This window comes from Manis javanica, chromosome 3 (assembly GCF_040802235.1).
Source record: "Manis javanica isolate MJ-LG chromosome 3, MJ_LKY, whole genome shotgun sequence".
Lineage (NCBI taxonomy): Eukaryota > Metazoa > Chordata > Mammalia > Pholidota > Manidae > Manis > Manis javanica.
The window spans coordinates 51497833-51525824 of NC_133158.1; the positions used below are offsets into that span (position 1 = coordinate 51497833).

At 37.2% G+C, this 27992-nt stretch overlaps 2 protein-coding genes across 11 annotated transcripts in view; both read right to left on the reverse strand.

Annotated features, from left to right (window-relative positions):
* The window catches only part of SYNJ1 (synaptojanin 1), a 70754-nt gene extending 58675 nt beyond the window's left edge, over positions 1–12079 (reverse strand). For 4 of the 9 annotated variants that reach the window (XM_073231419.1, XM_017641912.3, XM_017641907.3 and 1 more), the window contains exons 1-2: positions 11361–12077; positions 10203–10348 (exon numbers count right to left, since the gene is read on the reverse strand). In XM_073231419.1, coding sequence (XP_073087520.1) covers positions 10203–10348; positions 11361–11458 — 244 coding nt within the window. In that variant the 5' untranslated portion in view covers positions 11459–12077. Of the gene's footprint in view, positions 1–10202; positions 10349–11360 lie in introns of all 9 variants that reach the window. The other 5 variants (XM_017641910.3, XM_017641908.3, XM_017641909.3 and 2 more) reach the window with 2 other exon arrangements.
* Positions 12080–17409: 5330 nt separating this feature from the next.
* PAXBP1 (PAX3 and PAX7 binding protein 1) overlaps positions 17410–27992 on the reverse strand; it is a 34826-nt gene continuing 24243 nt past the window's right edge. Inside the window, exons 13-18 of one of the 2 annotated variants that reach the window (XM_017641916.3) lie at positions 27848–27969; positions 26967–27043; positions 26514–26580; positions 23611–23757; positions 21829–21983; positions 17410–18592 (exon numbers count right to left, since the gene is read on the reverse strand). In XM_017641916.3, the coding sequence (XP_017497405.1) occupies positions 18475–18592; positions 21829–21983; positions 23611–23757; positions 26514–26580; positions 26967–27043; positions 27848–27969 (686 nt within the window). In that variant the 3' untranslated portion in view covers positions 17410–18474. Of the gene's footprint in view, positions 18593–21828; positions 21984–23610; positions 23758–26513; positions 26581–26966; positions 27044–27847; positions 27970–27992 lie in introns of those variants that run through there. The other variant, XM_073231420.1, reaches the window with a different exon arrangement.

Sequence of the window (27992 nt, forward strand, 5' to 3'; positions counted from 1 at the left end):
AATGAGCAGAAATGAAAGTTCATGTCACTTTCTTGCCAGTGCTGTCTTCCAAAGTATCTGCTGTGCTTCCAATGAGGAGAACAGATTGCTTTTTATAGAGATGTTTGTATTTTTTTTCTCTTGTTCATACTGGTATTATTAAACAAACAAGAAGCCAGGAAAAACAAACCTTTCTTTTTACAAAATTACTGCTTTCTCTAACTACAAGTAGGTATTAATGTCCAAGAAGACCACTGTTTTCAGCTGATCAAGATCTTTAGCAGTTCAGCTAAGGTAAGGAGATTGGCACCTCTTTAACTCACCTGTTAAACATGTAAAGTAAGGCAAAGCCGGACTTCTGAAGTTACTCTCTAACTTGGGGATCAACGGTACCCAACTCTATCAATACTTTAAAGGGAAAAACTCTTCTTCCTCTGTCACATTCAACAGTATCTTTCGTTCACACCTTAAATTTTTTCTTTTTCATTCTAATATGAGAATGCATTTCCTGAGAACACAGAGCTATCTTAAGCATAAATCTACAATTATATTTTTAAACATATCCTCCCTAACCTCATTAGAACTTTTAGTAAATATGGAATATGAATAAGGTCACAGAATAGAATGTAAGGTAAAATAAAATACATGCCATAAAATTTATTCTCATAAAAATACTTATACTACAGCATCTTACTACACTGATGGACAGTGACTGCAATGGGGTATGTGGGGGGAACTTGGTGATGGGGGGAGTCTAGTAAACATAATGTTCCTCATGTAACTGTAGATTAATGATACCCCCCAAAAAAATACTTATAGATGAAATTACATGATGTATGGAATTTAATTCAAATAAAACAGGGAGGGGGAGATAGTGGATAGGGATGTAAATAAACACAAGTGTCCATGAGTTGGTAATTGTTCAGGCTGGGTGACAGATACATGAGAGTCAATGACACTATTCTCTCTTCCTTTGATGTATGTTTGATATTTCCCAAAAATAAAATGATCAAAAATTTTACACTGACGACAGTCTTTGGCATACTCGATAAATTCAGAAAGGAGAGAAGATAACTGACTAGTCGGTGAGAGGGTAGAGGCTACTAGAATTTTAAGTGATCATAGGGGTACTTTCTTCCAATTTGCTTATACCAGAGTAATAGTAGTCCAAAGTTCAATGGGCATTTAGACTTTGCAACTTGAAAGGGAGCAAGAAGTCCTACAACCTTTAGAATGACCCCATAGCCTGCTCTTCTCAAGGCTCTCATATATTCATCAAATAATAAATACATACTAAATCCGAAAAGACTTGGTAGTTCCAGAATGGAGACCCCAGAAAGGGTATATATTGCTGTACTATGTCATAAATGTTTACCTTACATTCATCCTAAATAACTTAGCTTTACTAACATACTCCATTGAAACTATCTCTGAAAAATAGTAACTTTGACTTTGCTCATCATAAAAGAGGTTGAGAAATATTTAAAACTACATAAAGTCATTAGGTAGTGATACTCCACAGCTTAATTCAGGTAACTTAACTCATTCATTATTTTATTTGTGTGTATCTTCTCAAAGTTCTCTTAACTGAACAAATTCATGACTGAAGGCAGGCTTACCTATGTTTCCAATTTAAGCTACAGGAAAGCAATGAAAATAGGAGCTGTAGAAATGATCTATTTATAGACTACAAAAAACACTGAAGAGTAAAAATATACCTATTGTTCTATCAAAAACTGACATGCTAATTGTTCTCTATCACACTATTTGACAGCCTTTTTTGCCGAAGTGGCTTACTTTTATCATGTTATGTCTGTCATATGACATAGCTGATGTTACTCAGCATTGCTGGTATTAAACCCTACCTCCTCAAATTAGAATTTAAGGCAAATAATGAAGCAGAATATCAGACTAGAGAAATTCAGATGGAAACATAATCATATACCTATTCCCTGATTTCCATGAGCTGTGACTCTAAAACAGGGGCTTATTAAACCCAGAATAATTGTCACATGGTAATAACAACTGCATTGCTAACTCTACCATCTGAACAGAAGGAAACAAAATTAACCCATTACCTAAGATCATTGGGTAATTTAAAAGTCATAATGGTTTTTAACCTAAATGGTATTTTGAGGATTAAATTTAAATATACATTTCTCCAACTTCTGATAAATTATAATAATTCAAGCTAAATGATTAACCTACCCAATGAAGGTCCTGCTATCCAGTATCAACATTCTGCTTGGCTCAAAACTTCTAGATGGGGAATAGACTGTCCTTCGGCTAATATAGAAGACCAAGCTAAAAAAAAAGTCAGAAAGCAACGAATTTGACTGGATCTGTACTGTTGGAACTCAGCCAGGAGTTGGGAGGGGTGCAAGTTGTAGCACTCCAAAATCTCATGACTATAGACTATCTATGGTTAAAAGAACATATGGGATGTGAACAGATCCCAGAAATGGGCTGCTTTAATTTGTCTGATGGTTCAAGTACAGTTGGACAATATCCATCATATCATAGATAAATTTTCACAAATGCCTAGGGTGCCTAAATGGTTTTCTTGACTTCACTGGAGATGGATGGTAATTATAGATTTGCTTTGTTTATGTCACCGTATTCCTATTATGTTAATATGTGTGTGCAAATTAGTTAGTAGTTTAAAACCTATACATACTTAAGGTACTCTACAAGAAGATATGTCAAAGAAATAATCAATCCTCCCATGTTTCCTTCATATGCTACATCTATAGCTTTTCTTCTTCCTTCCTAATTACAACCCTTAAATAGAATTCGTGCCTCATATCAAATTTACCGAGTATCGTAATTCCTCCAGGTGGTAAAGATACCTCGAGACAAGTGCTGGGCATAGAAGCCACAGGGCATAAATCTGCAAAGAAGTAAAAAGCTAACCTTTGCAAACAATATGGCTTCTCTCTTACTTACCAACTTTACATTTCCCTGTATGGCCCCGGAAGATGACTGGTTAGCCAGAGACGGGTAAGATTCCTCAAGGGAGGAACAACCTAAGACAGGCACAGTCGCAGGGGGGCCATCAGGTGAGAATTTGGGGATCAACAGAGGTGAGGCTCAGAACCTCACCCCCCTGCTTTGAGAGAAATCTTCTGCATCCGTGGATGTCTTGCTGCCCTTGTCTAGCCTGGATTAATACTTAGTCCATAGGCACACACCTGATCATCTGATCATCTACATTTGCCTTCTTACAGCACTAAACTATGTTTTCTACCTTTATCTTGCATCTACCTACCACTTCAGCATTTTATTAAAAATAAAAATAATAATAATAAAGGGAGAAATGTGGGATCAACATATAAATCAAGTACAAAAATCAAACGAATATTCATATTTGACCTGATTGTTTATAGGTCATAATGCATGATCAAAACCGAAAGTTTCTGTGATGAATGCCCTTGTACTGTTCACCATGTAAGAATTTATTCACTATGTAAGAATTCGTTCACCATGTAAGAACTTGTTCGTTATGCTTCAGAAGATTGGAGACTGATGAGAATTAGGCTTGAGATGGATTAATGATTGTACATTGAGCGTTGACCCCCCTATACTGAATTTTATTGTTGTTAACAACCATTTGATCAATAAATATGAGAGATGCCCTCTCAAAAAAAAAAAAAAGTCAGAAAGAATGTAAAAACAAGATTAAAAATTAGTATGATCTTCCTAGAATCATAATTTGCCTGTGGTTGCATGCACCACAGTTTGTGGTCAGCTTGTTTGCATGCAGGTAGCATTTTGGTGCAGAACCAGAGAGCTTTTAGTGCAAGATCTAGAGATCATGCAATCCAAGCTACTCATTTTCAGATTGTAAAGACTGGATGTTAGGTGACTCATCCAAGATCATATAACCAACTGGCAGTAAAGCCTCTCTCCACCTCATACACAGGTACTCAGCACTCAGCTGGAATCTCATGTGGAAGCCATATACATATCTGGTGCTCTCTGTGGAGCTGTCTGCTCTTTGGTACTCAGCCCTGAGAATTCTAGGTGCCTGGGCTTCCCCAAGCTCCCTACTGCTTCTGCAGCCTGGAAGGTCTCTGGTAGTAAGATGGAATGATCATAGTTTACCTCATTTGTTTCCCTTCCTTCAGGGATCAGTGTCTTGTGCTTCCTATGCTCAATGTTTGAAAATTATTTCATATATTGTGTTTGTTTTGTTGTTGTTATTTAAAGTGGGAGGGTAAATCCAGTTCTGGTTAGACCATCAAGGTCAGAAGCAAAAAATCCTGTTATAGTTCAGGTTAGTTGTACTTTATAGGACAAATTAAAGTATTTGACAGACCTGCAATCATGTAATAAAAGTCACATAAAAGGGTTTTCCTGTTCAGTGAGAGAAATTCTGCCTTTGCCATTTATTTCCTCATAGCAAAGTTAAATGGTAGAGAGTGAAAACACTTAGGAACTACTGGTTTGGCCCTACATTAATAAGCTAATCTTGCTACCTGGCCCAGGATAGAAAAGTTAGGTTGATTTTTTTTAAGTGTGATATTTATGTTGCTGTTTATTTTCCCTTCTATTAAATATGAACACCAAAAATTATTTACAAGGAGAAAATGAATTTTTGCAACCCTAACATAAAGTGATATATAACAGGTCTAAATTTCATCTTTTCTGTGCAGAAAAAGTCAACTATAAAAAGTCATTTCTTCCCTCAAGTTGAAAATGTTTCTTAAAAAGGCATAGGATACTGCAACATATCTAAAGGGCAAATCATGCTGACAGGCAGCATTTGGCAATTAAAAAAACAACAACTGCATACTGCTTGTCATCACCACCTACTACACTTGTCATCCAAAATTCTAAAACCTGACATTTAACGTGGCCAAGCAAAGAAACTTTTAAAAAATGATCTAACTTGAAATCAAACCATGATTAATATATTAATATATTAATAGTTCGTAGGCAAAAACTTCAAGTTTAACACTTCCCTCATTAGAAAATGCCACCATTTCACTCTGAACTTTAAAATCTTCCACTGGCATTCCCTTCTTTTTTGCTCTTCATTCTCCAATCCCATAATAATACCCCTCACAAAAGTACAGATAATAATTACAGTGAAAACAATCATATAGTAAGATTATGTCACTGGACCTGTTATTTAATCTCTCCAAGCCTGTTTCCATATCTATGAAATAGAGATAAAGGCACAACCCACACACAGAATTAAATGATATAAAGCATGTCTAATGCCACATCTTCTAAACTGTATGCTCAGATGCTTCAGGGTGCTTCAAACTCCCAGAAGAGATGCAGAATCTTTTAAACTGAAGGAAAACATGGAGATACTCAACGTGTTGGGCATTTCCCAAACTATTACCATGACGTAGAATTCAGTTTTAACATTAGGTTGCAGAGCATATCTTTGTAGACCAGGGTTTTCAGTGGTTACTCTGATAAACAGCAAGCACCACTCCAAAATCAGTATGGAACAGGAAATAAGGATGGAGCTGTCCAACCTAATTCCAAGGTTTGAAAAGCTGTTCAACACTCAACATTGGTTACTTGCAAAGGAAATAACTCATTATTTACAAAGGAAATAAGTTCTTTTCAACTTATTTGCATTACTTCTGCAAACAGCTACTAGAATCGTTAGGACAAATATTTAGTGTTTGGACCTCACTATTTAATAAACAGAACTGTGGCTCTAGCAGTGCTGTGAAAAATTTAATGAGACATGAAAACAATCAAGTTTAGGAACTTCTTAATGTTCAACATTAACTTAATGTTGTGAATGGCAGAGGAAGCTTCCAGTACACAGCAACTATTATTTCATGATTATTACTCCTTTACAATGTGCAGTTTAACTTCACATTCTGTGAAAGTGATCTCTAAAATACTGTCCTATAGTTTTATGGTTCATATTTCCATGACAAAAGAAAAAAAATAGGTATTCAAACAAACTCAGAGAAGTAACCTGGGGTAAAAGCAGGTTTGGAGTTAAATGATTTGACCTTCCTGTCTACTAAGTACATGATATGAGTCCTGATTTGATTTAAAGTAGGCTACTTGGAAAACCTGAAAATAATCTTACCACTAGACAGATAAAAGCAATTACTCGTTACTATCATACTAACATGTGGTATCAAAAAGAAAAAAACTCTAATTTTAAGAGTTAGGAATTTGCATCACCAGCTTACATCCCCATCTTTTAAACAACTGATCCATACCTTCTGTTTTTACAATCATCCTCCATTTCCCCTGGGTTGACCTTCTCTTTGCTTCATCTTCTACTAGGATACAATTACGAAGTAAATTATTCACCTTTACCAAAGTATGAGATGGGATGTAAAATATGAGATAGCTTGTAAATTTAATGTATATATCTGTCTGACTGGCTACTTGTCCTTTCCCTGTAATGATCTTTCTGTGTGTGTAACTGTAGAAAGACAAGGAAAACTGAACCAGACAGTATACACCGTATACTAGTCACAGAGAATCTATTTGCGACACTGCACCATTGCTTCAGACATCAAATTTCAGTTTAATTCAACATTTTTCTGGACTAGTAATTTTCAAAAGCGAGTAACACAAAAAATGGGTTCACTACTAAAACATATTAACTATCATCTAAGAATAAGAATGTTTCAGAAGTTTTTAAAAAAACAAATGAAACATGTAAAGAATTAATAATGAAATTATTTTCCATCTAAGGAAAAGTAATTTTGAAACAAATTGTTAATAAGTCATTCACACACATTTTTAACTGGCATTTCAGAAATTCCTTAATAATGTGTTAACAGTTATTTTCAAAAGGATTTTTCAGTGACAAATCTAAACAACGTATATTTATCTTTTATATGAGCAGTTCCATCAAACAGCAATTCTTTAAATGATAGAAAATAAATTTTAGAGGAAAAGGTACCATACTTTCAAGCAAGAAGTAATTTTTTAACACCCCGGTAATCTTGTTTGGGTTAATTTTTCCCCCATGCCACTAATTTAGTTATTTATTCTGCAAGTGCGAGTAAAACCCTACTAAGTACTAGGGATACAAGGATTACTAAAACAAGGGCCTCTTCTTCAGACCACAGCACCCAGACACAGAAGCCTGAGCACAGTTTGACATAATGTAAAGGCACTACACTAATAAAAGTTAAAAGTGTTAAGGGAATATTAGCACTTGGTTCAGGCTGAAGGTCTCAAGAAAACTAGTTATTAGCTCTATAAGAGACAACAATAGCACTGAAATTTAGGAAGCACGGTTATTTTGGATAAAATTTGCAAGTCAGAAAAGTTACTCCATAACCTGTCATAGAAAGGCCTATACAAACGATGTTCAGAAATTATTACCCCAAGTTAATTATATCAGAATCTCTCTTGGGAAGGAGGCCACGCACCATATTTGGAAAACCTCCCCAAGTGATTATAATGTGCAGCCAGAGCTAAAAACCACTGGCTAACTGATTAATTAAGACATAGAATCATGACTGATTTAAGCTGAGAACTCTATCAACATAAACACAGAGTTCTGAGGCTGGATTAATGGACACTCAGTACCTAAGAGGATCCATGATCTGAGATTATTTTCATTTGCACCCTTTTTTTGATATGTGCTAAAATATGAAAGATAAGACTTCATACTGGGTATCTCATGACAGTTCTGGCATAAGCCAAGATAACTGATTGCCAATCCTCAACAATATGTATTGCCTAAAATGTCTACTTTTTAAAAATTCACTCTTTAAAGCCTGGATAACTGGAGCCTGTAGAAATCATAAACTTCGAGTCCTGTGTGAGTCACTTTCACCAGGTATTTTCAAGAAAAACACCTGCATACAAGCACATAGAAAACAAGAAAAACAGCACATAAAAAGTGTTCATCTTGTGATACAGACTAAGTTCTAGAGAAATGAAGGAAGAGACAAAACTGAACTTTAGTTGGTGGGTAGGACAGATTCTCAAGAGCTGTGACTGACAGGCTTGGACTGGAAAGGTAGAGAAAACCATTCCCGTAGTCTCGAAGAATGATGAAGAAACAACATGATGAAGGTTGGAGAAAGCATGGTGGTATTTTGGAAAAGCACTGAGAAAAAACTAGTCCCCTTAAAGGAGATCAACACTGGACAAACAAGGTGGGGCCAAAATATGGAAGGCCTTGACTGAGATGTTGAGAGTGTTGAACTTAATTTTACTGAAAAGTGGGGTTATACTTTGTTTTAATATAAAAAATGATTTTAGAAGATTCTTCTGATAGATTAATACACAGGATGCACTGAAATTCAAGGGGCTGGGATTGCTGAAGATATAAACACCTCAGTATTTTTCCAAGCACTGTTTCCTGAATACAACAGACATTTAAAAACGTGCAGGTTTTAAATATGAACTCTTTACAGCACAAATTGGCCTCACTCCAAATTGGATGTCAAATTAATTTTACAAGTCAAATGATTAACAAAAAGGCCTGTTAGCTCTTAATAGTATTACTGTAAAGTTTATAGTAGGGAAGTTAGTAAAGACCCAAGAGATTATATGCACACTTATGCTAGCTTTACCAAGAAAGGCAATACTCATATTTTTTTCTCCTGAAAGAATTGCTTAGTCTAAATCTAATGAAAATAAATAGAATCAATAAATAGCTAAGACAGTATTTTAAATAACTATTTTTCCTTAAAATAAGTGTCAATGACAAAATGGATGGTTTGGAGAGTTTGTTTTTTAACTATTATTTGGCATAAAAAAAAGGCTGCTGGAGTTGTGGAAGTGTGTTTATACTTAGGCTTCCTGAAAAGTATAGCAATAATCCCAGTAATAATAGATAATATATACTTTGTAGCTGAAAATATGACTCCCTATTATTACCAGTAACCACAATTAAAGAAACTTTCAGAATTTAGACAGGTTAGGAAATCAGGTAATGTCACCAAAGAACATAAGCAGCTGGAAGATATTTCATTATTTCATATACTAAACCAAACCCTTTCCCCCCCACATATTTTTTTAAAAGAATGCATTCAAATAAAAATTATATTTGCAGTATGAAAAAATATGCTATGAAAATTAATACTGCAGCAAGTTCTATTTTGGTTTAAATATAAAAATCATTTTGAATAAGAGCATACTGATTGTGTATAACCCATATTATTAATACTTGTTTTAGAACACGTATAGCCCCTTCCTGCTCACTCAAGCCAGGTTCCCATATATACCAAAAATATGTATATTGCTTATACATTGTTATTTTAAGACTTTTCATTACATCACTACTCTTTTCCCCAATCAGGATAGAATTTTGCTATTTTAAGAGTATTAAGATCAGGTTAACACTTTAACTGATGTTATTATTCTGTGTGCAAAGATTAGGGTCTTACTACTCTCTTTAACTTATAGAATCAGAAGAAAAACTTAATGGTTTAAAATTTTTAGGGGCTTATATTTGTTAGTATGACTTTTCACCACTACTTTCAATCTTCAAAAATAGGACCAGTAATTAAACTGATGCCAACACATCAAAAACAGGAAAAAGAACAAGCAGTTTTCTTTTTTCACTAGGAAGCGTTTAAAAACACAATTACATTTCAAATACCCCAAACCGGCATTATATGCCAAAATCTTATATTAAAAAAAGTCAATTAAATCAATCTTCTTATTTTTAATTTCATCCATTTATCCATAAAATAACCTAAATCATCCTATTTTACTATTTTTCTGGTGATGCAGTCATCCTTCTCTTTAAAACAGACTATCAAAATAATCTTTTAAATAACACAATCAATCATGTATCTCAAATGAAATTTTATCAGTTTTCAATTCTTGTAAGGAAAATATTCCAAAAATATTAGATAAATACTCTTAAAGTTCATAACTCTAGCTGTCTGTAAGAAATTTTGTTCATTTCAGCAAAAATGTCAAGCAAGCCATTGTATGGATTTACATGGTGTGACAGAAACAATTTCTTCAGAAAGAAAATTTTACTTTTAGAAACAACAGAAGAACCCAGAAAAACAAACACCTATAACCAAAGCTTGCATCTCTCCCCACCCGCAAGAGAAACCTGAAGTAGGAGACAGGGAAGAAAATGAAAGTTTAAAAGAATATTTAAGGTTTGATTAAAGGAAAATAAAAGCATAATCTGTTAGATGAAATACAGTGAGGGGCTTGTGAGGGTCTTTTCTAAAAAATGATTGAATGTGAATTATTTCAAATCAAAACAGAAGCCATGATCAGTTGGGTTATAACGGATGACTTACAGAGCACGGCTACAGCCCCAGACTCGAACATGAGACATTCTTCCTTATGCCTAGTTTCCACTATGAGACTGAAAGGTGGGGGGTCCAATTTGTGATAAATCCGAAATCCTTTGCTGAACGCCATTCTTCTCTCTTCAGAGGCAGCCCTGTGAAAACCACGCAAAGCAAAACAAATGAAGCTACCGTTTCCTTCGGCAGCAAGGACTGCAAGGCATCCAGAAGTCCCTCCCTGCCAGGTTTTGGCAGGGGGTGGGGTGGAAAAAAGGAGCTCAGGGAGAGAATCGCTTATTCCAAAAGATAAGTCGTCACTCAATTTTACCAAAAAGCAACAGGAAAAGCTACCAATTCTCAAGGCAAGACAAGGTTCTATCACTCTCAGTCCATGAACAGTTTGGTTAACATAAGTTTCCCGTTTACTTTGCTTACCAAAAGGAAAAAAATCTGAGCGTATTTTCGTTCGGAGTTGTTTATTAGCTTCCTGCTTCAGGATTTGTCACTACGCTGAAAGGGAACCGATTCGGAAACTTCAAGCCGTTCCTTGGTGGGGAAGGGAGAGGAGGTGGGAGGGAAGGGTAACCAGGCCGGTTCAAAGCTCCTTAAGGGTCGGCGGGAGGGACTGGATTATCCGAGCCGACGAGCTCTCCCGGGGGCGGCGGCGTAGGGCAAGGGAGGCGGCACAGGTTTCCGCCGCCGCCCTCCCAGCCCTAGGCCACCGCTGGCTGGAAGCACCGCAAACGGGAGCCCGTAAATATGAATGGCCACCCGGGACGAGTCACGACTCGAGGAAGGGACCCGACTGGGGGGGTCTTCGGGGGTCCCGGGCAGTCGGCGGCCTGGCCGGTAGCTCCTTCCCAGGGGGACGGGGCCGCCAAGCAGCCCAACCCTCCATTACGCGCCAGAAGAGATGACCCGGCGGCCGGAGCGACTCGAGTCCCTTCCCGCGAACAGGGTGACAGCCGCTGTCACCACAGCTCCAGGCCGGACGCGGCCCCGCACAACCCCGCTCGCCCCCGCATGTCCAAGCCAACCACGGTTGCCCCTCACCGTTCCCGCGCAGGCTGCGGCGGTCAAGACTGCCTCAGGAAACGTCCGCCAGCACGCCAGACTGCCGGTGGGTCTGGCCGCGGCCGCTCCCCGCCCCCCCGCCGGCTTGCTCACCTCTTCCTCCGGCTCCTCCTCCTTCTTCTCCCGCAACCGCCGCCACCACAGCCGCCGGAAGCGTCACTTCCGCTCCAGCAGGCCCATCTCTTCCGCATTGCGCCGCAGCCGGGGGCGGAAGGACCGCCTCTTGTTATGAAGGGGCGGGGCGTCAGGATGGAGGCCCCACCCACTCCCGTGCCCTGTAGGGGCCCGGCTCCGGTGGGCTGCCGGTCGCCTACACGCGCAATGACCTTCACTTCGGCCCGCGTGTCCCCCAAGCCGCAGCTGCAGATCCCAACCCTGGGGATCCCGGGAGAGGGAGGATCCAACCTCCCTGGCCCCCCTCTGCAGTTTACCAACCCTCCTTGTGGGCGCCAGGGAGGGACTCTGAGGAAAGGCTTTGGGGGCTGGTATTGACACGTGCCCAAGATGGGTGTCAGGACCACCTCCTACCTCCCCCACCAGCCTGACGGCCGGAGGGGAGCGCTCAGGACAGTCAACGCGCGGGACCAACCGGGCGGCGCCTGGAGAGCTGTCCATGGTGTCTCTTCGCCAACAGCGCCGAGTTTCATACTCCGGCGTCTGGGTAGCAGATGGAAAACGAAGGCCTGCCTGCTTTGGAACAACTGTGCTCGCCGCCTTTTCTTCCGGTGTGTTCTGGAGCTCTCAGGAGTAGGATAGCAATGAGCTCAGCTGTACAAACGGTGGAGCGTGGGAAGTCACAAACCAGAATCTCAGGACTGAGTCAAGACATGGCTGTTACTGAGGCAACTATAGTTGTCACTGAATGGCAAATAGCTTTTGCCAACCATGGAATAAAAACTAAACGTATCTAACCCTTACATCTTATTCTCATTTTTAAACAAATCATACTTCCTGGCTAATATCAGTGTGTCCCACGTACTTCTCATTCTGTTTCGACATAATAGACCTAAATATGGAAATGAAGTTAAAGCCAATGGGGCCAAAAGGAATTGAAATCCTGATGAACCCAGCACTCTGAGAAACAATTTCACTTGCCTTTGCTTTTTCTTTACCTCTTCCCGTTCTTGCTTTAATAGCAAAAGCATAATTTAAATTTGGCATATTGCACAAAATCACTTCCCCTTCCAGGCTGTCATGTGGCTCAATTTAACATTTCATCCGTTTTAGAGAAGCTGGACCCATTCTGGTTTCAGGATACCGAAGTAGCTGTAATTCATTGGAAAAGCCACTTCTTTTCTAGAAGATATGCAAAGACACTTGGGTTTCATTCTGGGAACTGCAAAGGATATCCCTCTCATTTATCTCCTTAGGAAAACTGTTTTGCCCTTTGTAGTGGTTACTCACAGGAGCCTCAAAATGAAACTGGTCCACAGTTGCTTTTTCCCTCACCCCCAGGCGATTCTATTTCAATTGGAGATTACATTTGACAGAGAAAACTAAATGGAAGTGGGTAAGAATGGCATTTTTCTTATTTGCCTTTTCAGTTATGTCTTTATATCCCCAAAGGAATGACAAAGAGTTACATACCAGAAAAACACATGGAAGGTTACAGCTTCCTCCAGGAGAGATGTCAGTTGAATACATTGCTTGGTAGTTGCTTTTTATGAAAACTGAGTCTCAGAAAAGTTGTGAAAAATCACTCAGCTTCAAGTGGAGTTAGGACCTGAAACCAAACTTCCCCACCCAAACCTAAGATCCCTCCCACCATAGGTGGACTAGGGACTCCTCCTTTCTCAAAATGGGGAGTACAGGTGCTAGGCTCTTTTGGCAGGTGTTCTGCCTGTACATTTGATTTTAGACCAAGGAGACCGAGGCTCAGTTTCTTGCTGCTTTCTTCAAATTTAACTGGGGAGGTAAGCAGGCCTCTTATTTCTAGGGTTGTCAGAAGGCTACACCTTTCCCAAATCCTTTCAAAATAAAATTTTAGTCATAAAATAAGCACATGCCCAGGGTTGAAAACATAAGGGCCATTTTACTAGTGACTTAAAAAAATTGTTATTCCTTTTTTTTTCTCTTTCCTACTTATACTTCTGTGTTATAGTAGTTGAAAATAGATAGATAAATTTTAACCAAATTTGAAGCATGTCTTTGGGGTGGGCTGACTTAAAACACAGGTTAAATGGCATACACAAACTTCTTACCGAGGTCCTAAGGGCCTACAAAGATGGACGGACACTTTCTTGACCCTTGAAAATGAGCAATGAGGCCTATGGTAGGCTGCAAAATACCACCCCAAAAATATAACCACATCCTAATCCTGGAACATGTGAATGTTAATTTATGGGAAAACAAGTCTTTGTAGATGTGATTAAGAATTTTGAGATTATTTGGATTATCCGAGTAGGCCCTAAAGGCAATCACAAATGTCCTTACGAGGCAGCAGGGGGAGACGAGACACATACACACACATGCGGGGACAATGTGAAGACAAGTAGAGACTGGAGCAATGTGGCCACAGCCAAGGAATGCCAACAGCTACTAGAAGCTGGAAGAGAGCAGTAAGTATTCTCCCCTAAACTTTTGAAGGGAGCACAGTACTGCCAGCATCTTGATACCAAATTTCTGGACTGTAGAAATGAGAAAATGAATTTCTGGTGTTTTAAATTTCCCAGTTTGTGGCAATATGTTACAACAGCCACAGACAACTAATATAAGGCTTATGTGACTTTCCATCAGGAGAGAACTGAGATCAGCAAAACAGCCCCAGGTAGGTGTTTCAGATATCACCCCAACAGCTTCAACAAACTTAAGGCAAACATTCTGATTTTTAAATCAGTTGGCTCTTGACCACATTATTGCTTCTATGGGGGAGATTCTGTGTATTGGACTGAAACATGCAATTACCATATCTATCAGTCAAAAATATTCACAGTGTCTATATATGGCCCAATCCAATAATAATATATAATAGTATGTCCCCAGTAAACTATAGCTAGGACTTAGAAATGACTGATGACTCCAAATAATAACATGAACTATACCATATGCTACAAGACTATGAATTTTGACACTTGCATTAGTAATAGGATCTACCTTTCCTTATAGCCTGGATTTTCTTTTCAAAAATGCTAAACATTTGGCAAATTTGAGGAATATCTATAGCCTGATCCAGTTTAGTTTATTAAAACTATTATCTTTAATAGCTTTTTTCAGGTTAATCTAGAGCTAACTTTTTTATTAGGATTTACAGAGTTCTATTAGTATGTAGGAAGGGATGGCTCCTTGTCAGAAAGAAAACTGGTCTTGAGGGGCAACACAACAGTAGGTAAAAATAGCATTACCTATTTGCTCTGAATAAGTTCATTGTAAGGAGTGAAGGACAAGATTTTACATTGGAAACGAGGAAATCTTTAAAGTAGAAAATATAGTAAAGCTTGAAAGCAGAATCATTGTGAGAATAAAATCAAACTAAGTCTCCAAAGATGAAAAATGACTCACACATACCACAGAAAGGAAACTCCCACTGAGCAAACCAGGAACTTGAGTGAGACAGTTTTCACTTGGAACAAGAGACTGACTCAAGAGAGCTCGGGTGAAGGAGTTTGTTTCAATATACAAAGACTGGCTAATCAAAATACCAGAGCCACAGAGGGCTCAGCCTTACTGAGATTAGAGTTGTAGGATGTTCACTCTTCAACCTGGCTTTTGGTTCCTAAGCAGCCTTTGGAATTTCAACATCCAAGGTTTTATGTAAAAGGTAAGTTCATGGTCAAAGTGCTTTTGTAAAGTAGCTTAAAACGATTTCCCCCGGATTTGTTGAACCTTTTATCATTTACCATGTGTTTTAAATAATCAAGGACAGGATTACATGGTACATTTTCCTAAAGATCTTTTAACCAAGAGTCCAGAACTAGGGGACCACAGTATATAATATATTCTGTGAAATGCTGTGCTACACATTCGTGTTATACTGGACAATTTTAAACTCTAAACCTCTGCTGGAGCTAGGGCTGACGGGACTGGAGGAAAGCCAGTTCAAATTATTGAGGCCTGGAGGTCCAGAAGCAAGCTGGGGGACAGTCAACATTGCACACAATACCAATTCCATATAATGATTTTTAGCCTGTTAGCCTTTGCTGTGTGGTCTAAAGCCACTCTAAGCAGCTGTAAACCTAATATCCATAGACAGTTTCAATTCAGTTTGGAGGGCAGTCTCCAAAATGTTTTGGACAATGACAGCATTACTGAAGGATAAAGCCTCCTAAACACTCAGACTTACTTCATTGTTCTCACTAAATGTAGAAGTTCTAGTGTTTAACTGTTCTCATTTTCATTTATTTGAACGGAGATCAAAATGTCATAATCGTGAATGGCAACAGTCCCTTTACTATATGGATATTACCACGTTAGGGACAAGTTCTGTTAACCATAAAGAACTACCACAATGTAGCAACTTACATTTTCATATTGTATTTTACAGCTCTATAACATTTGGACATTTTTAGGATATAATGATTTCAAGGGAAACTGGCATTTGAAAACAAAATTAGTCATTTGTCAAAACTCACTGAACTGTGCACACTTTAAGAGGGTAAACTTTACTGTTTACAAAGTATACCTCAACAAACCTGGCTTTAAAAAAATTAGGAAATTCTATGCTAGTATATTCTCATAAGGAAGGTATTTGCTGTTGAGACTTTTGCAATTTTTGGCCAATTCTGGGTGATGTGGTTATCACAGTAGGCAACAACCACTTAAATCCACTGAAGCTTTTCCAGAGATGACATGAAACATACCTGTTTTCCTATATCCAAGATCAGAAAGTTGGTGGCAGACATGCAATCATGCCTCCCCCATCTACAAAGAGACTGTGGTTATACCAGGCCATGCTCCCCAAGAGCTGCACTCCACCAATGAGCATGGTGGGGAGACAAAGGCTGGCAGGCTCCTGGATACATGAAATGCTTCAGAATCACGACTTCGAGTTGAGGACTCCGTCAGCCTTGCTAAAGCTTTCTTACAACTGCACTAGCATCTGAGACCTTCCCTAATTCCCTCTCTCCAGAGGTCACACCTGCCTCATGACCTCTCAGATCTCAGGTTCTTCCAGTATTCTCCAGCCTCCCTCTCCTTTCCCCTTATTGTCATTCACTCTCAATAAGTCTCTTGAGTATCTAATGCCATCTCAGTGACTGTTCCCCAGAGGACCCAAACTATTGGGTATTTGTCCTCACGCTCCCTCTCTCTTTGGCTGAGGGCTGCTCCAGGGACATTATCTGGTTGATACTCTAGTCTATTGCACAGGCCAAAAGAAAGCCCTCAGGCAGAGGTGCAGATGGTTATAGTAGGGACACCAGGACATTAACAGGGGAATGGGTGGTACACCAAACATATCTGATGCAATAATATTAATCAATCCTTATCATTGTGGTTTGTCTCAATAAAATAACTTTCGTTTTAAAAAACCTTCCTCACCTATTTTGGGAGTTCATTCAGATTGCTCCAAAAGAAAAACTGAAAAGGCAAAACTTTCAGCTAAAATATCACCTTCTGAAGTTGTCTTGACAATTCCTGTCATCAGAAAGGATGTCCTTTAGCTATTTCAAGAATGAACATTTTCTGGTTTAAGAGATGAGAACCACTTGTTCTACGCAGTTCTATGCTAATTTCACCTTACATTAAGGTCCTAGTGTACTGTTCAAGCCCATTTCTGAAACCAAAATAGCCTGATGAATTTTGTAAGATAAAGGAACCTCAGGGTTTACCACAGGAGTCCTTAAAAGCAGATGTATGAAAAGTAATTGGTGTAATGTGTTTAGAAATTTTGAAATTTAAGGCACAAATGGTGTGCATATCATATACATAACAAGTTAAGGTTTTATTCCATTGAAATTGAGAATTAAGTGTTCTCATTCTAATTCAATTTAGTAGGCTATTAAGGTATAACAAAAAATCCATCCAGAGTGAATATGTGGGGATAAGCAATGTTCCTACAAACAGGTAAAAATGACAGAGCAATCAGAGTGCAAGACACTGTTTTAAATATTATTTGACTTGACCAAGGATACCCATGCTAATAAGCCCGCTATAAGAATCATTTGATATGCTCTAAAATTGATTGCCAGCAAAATACAACAAAGGATCTATTTAAAAATTAATTTAATGCTTGGCTAAAGTTTAATTACATATATAATTATCAAACAATTGTTCTTAATTTCCAAAAAGTTCCTCTTTGAAAATCACAGAATCAGAAAGCATAAACTTTAAAACAAGTTCTCTGAATATTTACAACATGATATAAACATTATAGAAGACCATGGATATTTAATTACCTGCGTGTGGATATTCAGCAAGGCGTATTCTTTATTGCATATGTAACTCACATATGTGGGATTTTAAATATAATGACAGACTACTAAAATTCAAATGCATGTATTTTTGTAAGCTGCTCAGGGAATAAAATCATGAATGAGACAGGTTGGTCAGCCCAAAACCATGCAGTTAGTGTGTGGGTCTATTATTTCCAAAAATTAAATTTCTATGTTCTTCTCAAAATCCTATGTTGCATATATTATTTAGAATTAACATTAAACCCACATTTGACTGCAATGCTGATTCAAGGAAGAAGGTTCACCTTTCACCCAGGGACTAACTCCACACTGACCTCTCAAGTTTAAGGCAGCACAGGTGCAGAGATAGCAACTGCTAACCCAAGGTGGTGAACACTTCAGTCACTTGCCAGCCCTTCTGCTGCAACAGTGTGGTTAATTTCCCTAAGCAATCTGCTACTGAATAATTTTCTGCTGTTTAAAAGGCTTATTCTGTAGAAAAACACCACAAATTTCCAGTGTGAAAGTAACTCCATGGTGGTATAAATATATATGCATAATTATACAATTTGTACTGCACACATCGTTTACAGAAAACAACTGACTGAGAGGGTTAATTTGTATGACCATATAAAATACTTCTGTAAACAAAGTATGACAGGCAGTAAGGAAAACCTTCACTGACTTCCTAGAAATAATCTTAATTCCTTTCATTCTGAAGAAATCGCCTTTAAGGACACAGTATTGAATATTAATAATGTCTCTGTATTAAAACAAGAATCAGTATTTTACAGTTTAAGAAACTTTACATATATATACAAAATTTATACATTGGGAATGGTATTAAAGCAAACAGACTTTTTTTCTGTCTCCCAGATCTATTTTCCTTCAATCAAAGACTTAAATTCTTTCACATTGTGGTCACTTGCAACAGACACAGCATGATCCAGAGCGCGAACACTTGCAAGAAGTTTTACTATTTGTTTTATGTTTTCCCTAAAAGAGAAAAAAAATGAATGTAGCAGCATCTCATTACTTAGTATAAAAGTCTTTAAGGGAAAATTTGTTATTGGACTTTTTAAACATTTTTGGGGTTTTGCAATCAGTTTTTTTCAAGCATACATTTTTAAAGAAGGAAAACAGATAAGCCAGCTACAGTATGTGAAAAAAATTTACAAAACAAAACTTGTATATGCGTAAACAATTAACCTGGTGACCAAGAAGAACCCATTGAAGAAAACAACCCTGTGGGGTCACAGGGAAGACAGTGTAGCTCAGAGAAGACAAATAGTGACTCTGTGGCATCTTACTACAATGATGGACAGTGATTGCAATGGGGTATGGGGGGGGACTCAATAATAAGGGTGAATGTAATAACCACATTGTTTTTCTTGTGAAACCTTCATAAAAGTATATATCAATGATACCTTAGTAAAAAAATGAAAAAAACAAAAAAAAACCCAAATTTCATTCAGATCAGTAAGTTTTTCATTAATATCTAGATAGCAAAGACAGCAATCTACTGCCAAACTACTTTAGAGCTCTACCTCCCATTCCTTCCCAAACCAATGTCCCCGATTTTGAGAATATACCTGGAACACAAATTATATGTGCATATTTACCGCCAACCTGTTAAAGATCCAACATAATATCCTCCTCCAAAATTCACCAGTAAAGCATAACCTGACTTTCGGTATCACCCCAGCTAGAAGTCATTCTGAGTAATGCTCATGTTAGCAAACATCAGAATTACCTAGAGGGTTGTTAAAGAATGGATCACCAGGCCCCACCCCCAGAATCGATTTGGCAGGTCTGCAGCTGGGCCTGAGAATTTGTGTTTCTAACAAAACACCCACCTGATGCTGATGCGGTTGGTCCAGCAACCACTTTAAGAATGACTCTTTTAACCTTTAGTTTGAACCTCTTGTGAGAAACAGCACACAACTGACATTATTAGTTGTCTCTTCTACTCTATAAATCTATAGTGAGTACAGCAAAGGACACTATCAGCACAACAAAAAGGCATCCTACAGTATGGGAGAATATATTTGTAAATGACGTATCTGACAAAGGGTTAAGGTCCAAAATATATAAAGAACTCAAATGCCTCAACACCCAAAAAGCAAACAACCCTATTAAAAAATGGGCAGAGGATATGAACAGACACTTCTCCAAAGAAATTTAGATGGCCAACAGGCACATGAAAAGATGCTCCACATTGCTAATTATCAGGGAAATGCAAATTAAAATCACAATGAGATATCACTGCATGCCAGTTAGGATGGCCAACATAGAAAAGAATAGGAATAACAAATGCTGGCAAGGATGAGGAGAAAGTGGAACCCTCCTACACTGCTGGTGGGAATGTAAACTAGTTCAACCATTGTGGAAAGCAGTATGGAGATTCCTCAAAAATCTAAAAATAGAAATACCAATTGACCAAGGAATTACACTCCTAGGAATTTACCCTAAGAATGTAGAAGCCGAGTTTGAAAAAGACATATGCACCCCTATATTTTTCACAGCACTATTTACAATAGCCAAGAAATGGAAGCAACCTAAGTGTCTATCAGTAGATGAATGGATAAAGAAGGGGTGATGCATATACACAATGGAGTATTATTCAGCCATAAGAAGAAAACAAATCCTACCATTTGCAACAACATGGATGGAGCTAGAGGGTATTACGCTCAGTGAATATAAACGCTCAGTGAAATAAGCCAGGTGGAGAAAGACAAGTATCAAATGATTTCACTCATCTGTGGAGCCTAAGAACAAAGCAAAAACTGAAGGAACAAAACAGCAGCAGACTCACAGAACCCAAGAATGGACTAACAGTTGCCAATGGATGGGAAAGGAGGGAGAAGGGGAATAAGGGGCACTATGATTAGCACACATAATGTAGCGGGGTGGGGGGGTGGCACAGGGAAGGCAGTTATAGACAGAGAAGACAAGTAGTGATTCTATAGTATCTTACTACACTGATGGACAGTGACTGTAATGGGGTATGTGGTGGGGACTTGATAATGGAGGGAATCTAGTAACCACAATGTTGCTCATATAATTGTATATTAATGATACAAAAAAAACAAAACTATAGTGAGCACCTTTTAGGAAAGGATTATAATTTGTAAAACATTGTAACCCATGTAGAATCAACTTTATGTGCAATGCACACAGCAGGTGCTTAAATAGCTGCTAAAGTTCTTTCCTGTAGAAAAGTAAATATTGTTTGTTGATATTTAACTCCTAAACAAAGTAAAATATATGTAAAAGTTTAAAAAGTATGATTATCCAGTAAAAAAAAAAACACGCTGAGAACATTAGTGCCAATAAGTAACAACCAACACCAAACTGACACAAAGGATGAAATTAAAATATAAATCAAAATCACCTGCCCAAGATACCACTAAAACTTTATTATCTACTCTATTTTTAATTTTATAATTAAAAGACAGCATAATTTTCTCTCAAGAAAATAAGGGAAAAGAAGTTTTGTTATAGGTATATGACTAATGGTGCCATCTAAACAAAAATGAAACTATGACATTAGGAATAATTTATGAAATGAAACTTTAAGAAGAAAATTCTTTTTGAAATTGTACTAGTTACTATTACTTACTTTTAATGCTAGAAATTTATCCCAAAATTTACACGAACATTCCAGACAATGTCCACAAAAAGAGATAATGGTTGATTTAGTCATCCCTTCCTTTGCAACCCTCCATAAAAAATACGCATTAGCTGCTCTCAAACAATAATGATTATCTTTAATCCACAACGGACACAGAAAAACTCAATATGAACATCCCAAAATTGGGATAGAACCTTCACTGTACTTTGGTTTCAGCAACCATCTCTTCTAGGGTTTACATTTGTATAATGACTGACTCTCCAAAGACCAAGAGCCATAACACTCTTAAGATTTCTGAGATTTCCCCAATTCTTAAAGGGAGGAGAGGAGAGAGAGAAACAATGATTCATTCATTCCCCTTAGGGCCAGAGCTTACCAGAAATCTTTCCTTAATACCTTTATATATCTAACATACTGAAAAAAAGATAAGGTAGAAATTGCAAAAATGAAAAATGATGTGTATTTTTGTTTGGTTTACCAATACTAAGTCAATGTACAGTTTAAAGTAAAATAGGTCTCTACTTAAAACATTTTAATAATGCTAAATGTGACAACTGAAGACTCTACACTGTTTCATTAAATAATTACACATAATTACCTTGCATTTCTTTTTTCCACATCAGAGCATCCAATACTGTTTCTGTAAATTGTATCTGCTAAGTGTACAAGGTATCGACAAAAGTTTTCTAATTGAGAAATAGTTCTTTCTCCTTTCAGATTCATGAACCACTGCTTGGGGAAACAATTGATAACCTACAGAAAAGAAGAAAAATGTAACATAAAATAGTTAAAATAAATCAAACTGTCTAAAAGCTGAATCTAGATAATGGATATAATGTATTTAACCAGAAGAGTTGTTACTGAGTTGCATGTAACTAATTACTTTGAAGGGATACTCTTTATTTTATTAAATACACAAATACACCTGACTATCTCTGAATTTTTAACTTCCAACAAGATAGGTACTCAAAACAAAAAATAAATCATTTCTTCAATATTTAAGTAAATTAGGGACATAAAATTGATAACCAATTGCTTCATTTCCCAGGCTCAGGAAGCCCTAAATGAACTGAATTATTCTTTTATCACCAGCATTTGATGTAAAAACATGTGTAGTATAAATATCAAATCGTAGCCCCTCTCCATCCTGAACAATTCAGCTGGTAGACATCTAGGCTGGCAGTGGGAGCCGTGCTGGCCCAGAATGGGGTGAAAAGATCATCACACCAGGCAGGTAGCAAGGACAAGAGCCTCAGGAGGATGAACAGGGCATGGTGGCATACCAAACCTAGCCAAAGTGAGGCTGATTCCCACATGGGCGAGGTTTACTGGTGGGAAATCAGTTCAAGTGGTAAAGAAGATTCCCCACTAAAGAACCTAAGGATACTTGGAGAAATGACTGATTACAGGGCTGGGGCTGAGCAGTATACGATGAGCCTGGAACATCATGTGCCAGAAAGTAAGTGATCCCCCTAAAATGAAAGCACATGTCATTAGGTCACAGAAGTTGACCTGAAGGCTCTCACTAAATGAAACCTGAGAGAATTCCTGTCAAAGATGCAGAATTTGAATGTAATCATCAGAGACGATTATACAAACCCTAATTAAGGGGCATTTTACAAAAAAAATGCTGGTGGACATCTTCAAAAGTGTCAAAGTAAGGTCAAGGAAAGACTGAAGAACTCTTCCAGTTTAAAGGAGACAAAGAGACATGAAAATTAAATGCAAAGGATGATCTCAGAATCTCTTCTGCCAATGATGGATATTACTGAGGTAAGTGACAAACCTTGAAGAGGGATCTAAGGATTAGGTGACAGTCACATAAATGTTAATTTTCTAATGTTAATGGTTATTGTAATCACATATAAGAATATCCAGGTTTATAGGAAATAGACACAAAAGTACTTAAGGATGGTGGGGGTGTCACAGAGACTTAGTCTAACATGGTTAATGGAAAAAACTGTACTTGTACATTTTAATTTTGTGATTGTTAAACAATAGTTTTAAAAAGGATCAAATTGTGTTAACTAATGTATATAAAGTAGAAAACAAATATTAAAATAAAATTATTTAAATGAGAAAAGAGGCTTATCACTCAAAACAGCATTCATTTAAATGTTTTATATTACCCTGCCATTAAAACTTTTATTAATATCTATGAAAAAACTGATACAGAAAGATGGATGGGAGGATATACATACACATATATAATAGTAAAAATTGTTGTGTAAAAAATGCTAAGGGGGTTTGGAACTACCTGGGAAGCAAACTATCAACATGACAAGTTCAATAATCAAACTTCTCAAATATCTCTTCAAACAAAGAAAACTTAATTTACTTTAACTTATGTGCTTAAAAAACTGTGTGTCATTTAACTCACATTTTGGGCTTTTTTGATGCTGTCATCTCCATATTCTGAATTCTGAAAAGCCATGAGAATGTACCTATTTAACAAACCGTCTATCGATAACTCCTGAAGAGTTTTATTCGAGAAAATGCCATACCACTGAAGAAAATTCCCTAATAGCTAGAAAGAGAAAAAAATTTTTTTCCCAGTTTTATTTATATAATTGACATATAACATTGTATAAATTTAAGATACATGATATAATGATTTGATATAGGTATATATTGTGAAATGATTGTCACAGTAAGTTAACATCGCTCACCTCACACAGTTACAATATTTTTTGCCCTTGTCATGAGAACTTATCAACTTTTAAATATACAATACAGTACTGTTAACTAGGGTCATCATGCTATACATGATATCCTCAGAACTTATTTTATCTAACAACTGGAAGTTTGTAACTTTTGACTCCCTACACCTAACCCCTAATGCTCCACCTCTGACAACCACTAATCTGATCTTTCTATACATTTTGTTTTTTTAGAAGGAAAAAATATTACTGAGAAGCAATTTAAGCACTTAAATACCAGGTAAATTAGTTTCATAGTAAAGCACCTTATGAAATACAGTGGACCATGTCTTGCAGTTTATACTAATAAGTACTAATTAAGTTTATACTACATAAGTAATAATAAGCAGTTTTAAAGAGTCCAAGTATTTCCTAGAATGACTGAGGATCTGAATTTTACAATTTAATTCATGTATAAGTAATTAACTGAAATTTAAACTGCCGCAAGGAGCTAGTGACTATTGTATTGGACAGTGCGGATACATTGTATTGTCCGTCAGAACAGAAAGTACTATTGGGCAAAATGCTGATTCTTACCGTCATTCTTGACCTCTTCCTCAAGTTGTTTGGCCCCACCTCCATCGACTGTACATTTCTCCGCATTTCCCTGCTATCCCCCACTAATCCAAGCTGCCATCATCTCTTCTGGACCCTGAAATTACTCCAGTAGTTATGAGCTTGAGCTCTGGAGTAACCCTTCTCAAGCAGGGTTCTGTGACAGAACTAAAACCTACCTATAGAAAATGATTTGAGGGACTCCTAACTTACATTGCCCCAGGACGGTACATAGCTAGATGCACCTAGATAATACTATTCCAGATACACAGGAAAGAAAGGAATTCGTTATACACAAAGGCCTTAGGGCCGTAGGTATTAATTCTTTCCCAGGACCACAGCTGAGAAGAGCTGCACCATTTACATCAGATTCCCACCTCTACCACTTTACAAAGGAGTGGCCCTGGGCAAGTTACTCTGCGCTACATTGTCCTATCAGAAGAGCGAGGATAATAGCGTGAATCTCAAAGAGCTGTTATGAGGATTCCAGAGATCATCTATACAAATGGTATGGCACAGTTTTTGGCACACAGTAAACATATACTAACTACTAATTCTCATTTTATTACTATCCTTAGCTACGTTACACAGCAGCTAAAAGTACCTGGAACTCTATTTGCTGAATAAATTAGCTATGGTCCAGAAAAAAGAACTCAGCAAAATCTGAATCTGATAAAGAACTTGTATCCAGAATATAGAACTCAAAGTTCAATAAAAAAAAACCCAATTTTTAAAAACACAAAAGATCTGAACATATACTTCACTAAAGAATATATACAAATGTAAATAAGCACACGAAAACATGCTCAGCATCAGTAGTCATTAGGGAAAGGCATGTAAAACAAGTGTTAACAAGATACCACTACACACCTAAAATGACTTAAAAGAAAAATGACTGTACTAAGTAGCATGTGGTGAGAATGCAGAATCACTGAATAACTAAAACACTAATGTACTGTTGGTTTGTAAAATAGCTTCATCTAGGTATTTACCCAAGTAAAATGAAAACTTATTAAACCCAGAAAAAAATCTTCATGCAAACACAGCAGCTTTATTCATAATCACTCCAAACTAGAAACAATCCAATGGCCCTCAACTGGAGAATGAATAAAAACTAAACCAAACCGAACCAATATATTCTGCGGTATATCCACCATAGGATGGAGTACTACCTAGCAATAAAAAGGAATAATCAACCAATAACATGTGCCCACACTGAGAAATCCAAGTGCATAATGCTAACTAGTATCTAATTCCACTGGTAAGACATTCTCCCAGAGAAAACCACAGAACAATAAAGAGGAGTGGCCAGGGTGCAGAGCTGGGCTTCGCTACAGAGTATGGGGAATTCTGGGAGTCATTCAAAGTGTTCCACATCTGACTTTGGGTGATAACATGTCTCTAAGTAAATTATAGCTTCTGTAACATCTGGGCTGCTTATTCCCCTAAGCCTAGCCATCCCTGCCTTTCCTCAGTGATTCTAATGTACCCTGCTCAGGGCCAACTCCTATCGATTCTTCTGGTCTAAGAGCCTAAAAATACCATTTCCTCAGGATAGAAGATCTTCCATGACTCAGCAGTCAAGGTCTCTGTGCCCCTTGTCATATGCTCCCAAACTGTCTTGAACTTCTGTGTTAACTCATCACACCTGAATTACTTGTTCGCGATCTGTAAACTGTGCTGGATCATAAACTGTATGAAGGCTTCACTTGGGTCTTAGTGCTATATCCCCCAACTTGCAAGAGTACCTGGAACTCTATTTGCTGAATAAATTAGCTGTGGTCCAGTAAAGCATTTTGTATACCAGCTTGGACCTTATTTTGGATCTCAGAATTTATCTTCTCCTATGGAAATATCAAACCTGAATAAACTTTTAGAATAAAATTAGTTTGTGAAATGGAGACATTTTATATAGACAAAGGCCTAAGCCTATGGAGTTACTTAACCAAATATTAAAACTACTTCTCAAAATATAATATATAAAATCAAACAAAACCTGAGTCTTTCTGAACAGCCTACAGACACATACCTTAACTGAAGACCAAAACTGTCGTTGAAAAAACAAATAAGGCCCAGAATTTTTATTTTCCAAGACACTAACAAAAAAGAGAAACAACCATGATCAAACGTTTTCTATGTAAGTGCCATCTGATTCCTAGAAGAAACTATTTCTGCAAATAAAATTGCTGAACAGAAGAATTACGTTTTTCAAATTTTCAAAGAACTGTATTTCAGAAGATAGTAGACTTAAAAGGTTGTAGAAATTTATTCTGCGAGACTAAGGGAGAACAAAGACATTTTTTGCTTTATTCTACCTAAGGGAACAATTTCTTCACTAAGGTAGTCTATCTGAGCTACAGGTTTATACAACATGGGTAAAGTTTATACTTTAAGCTACCTTTAGCTTTTCCAAAATTTAAAAAAGCTTCTCTGAAGATAAAGTAGAATATAATAATCATTAATGTTCTTAGGAGTTACTTACTTTTTGGGGTATAAGGGCATGAATACATCATCATCTAATGTTCTCCTCATTCTCAATAAAAGTGCTTTCAGGTACACCTGAAGAGTTAAAAACAGATCATACATTTTAATAACAGGATAAAAGTTATATTTTAAGAAATAAGAACAAGCCATATGCCAAATCATATAACTGAGTATTCAATTTTGAGTGAACTGTCTTCTCAAATGTTTGTCATTCCTCATTGAAGGTCCTAAGGTCTTGAGTACTTAATACTCTTAGTTCATCCCTCATCAATTATCAAGCAATAAAGCCATTCAGAAAAGTTTCAACCCCTTAATCTATGGTATAAAGATTTAAAATCAGACACACAATCTAGTTCTTCTCAAAGTGAGGTAAATGACAATATAATAGAGATAAAGTGTACCTTTTCCAAGTCTAAGAGCTCATTAACAATGTGCAGCAGGATGGCAGCGATTTGAAGTTTAGAAATTAGTTGTAAAGTAACACTTAGCTGTTTATATGCTATTTAAATGTTTTAGCATTTAAATCAACTGGTACCCATTCTAGTAGTTTTACATTTTTCTTTTTTCCTAAAACATACAGTTCCTAAGGGGATGTTTGATTAGTTTCAGTGGGAGAGGTGGCAGGGTGGTAAGGACTGTGGGAGAAGAGTAAAATGAAGAGGCTTCCTAGACTGACACCATCATCCTTCCACGGAGAAATTCAGAATTGGAAACTGCTATCTCAAATTTTCTGTATTTCAGGCTATAAAGGACCAGATACCCAAGGAGGAAAACCAAATTTTCTGGCTGGTTTAGAACATAACCATTCGTTATCTCAAATATTGTTCATTTTCAAAAGGAGAGGGGGTAAAAAAAAACCTTTCATAAATACTAAATTACCTGTGTATTTTTGTTTTCTGCATTCACTACTGAAGGATATCCATTTATTAATTTTAGTGTAATTCCAACCATTCTTGAAGTCTGTGTTGTAGAAAAAGGATCCCACATATTTTCAGCTATCACTATTAAAAAAAAAAAGGATGTG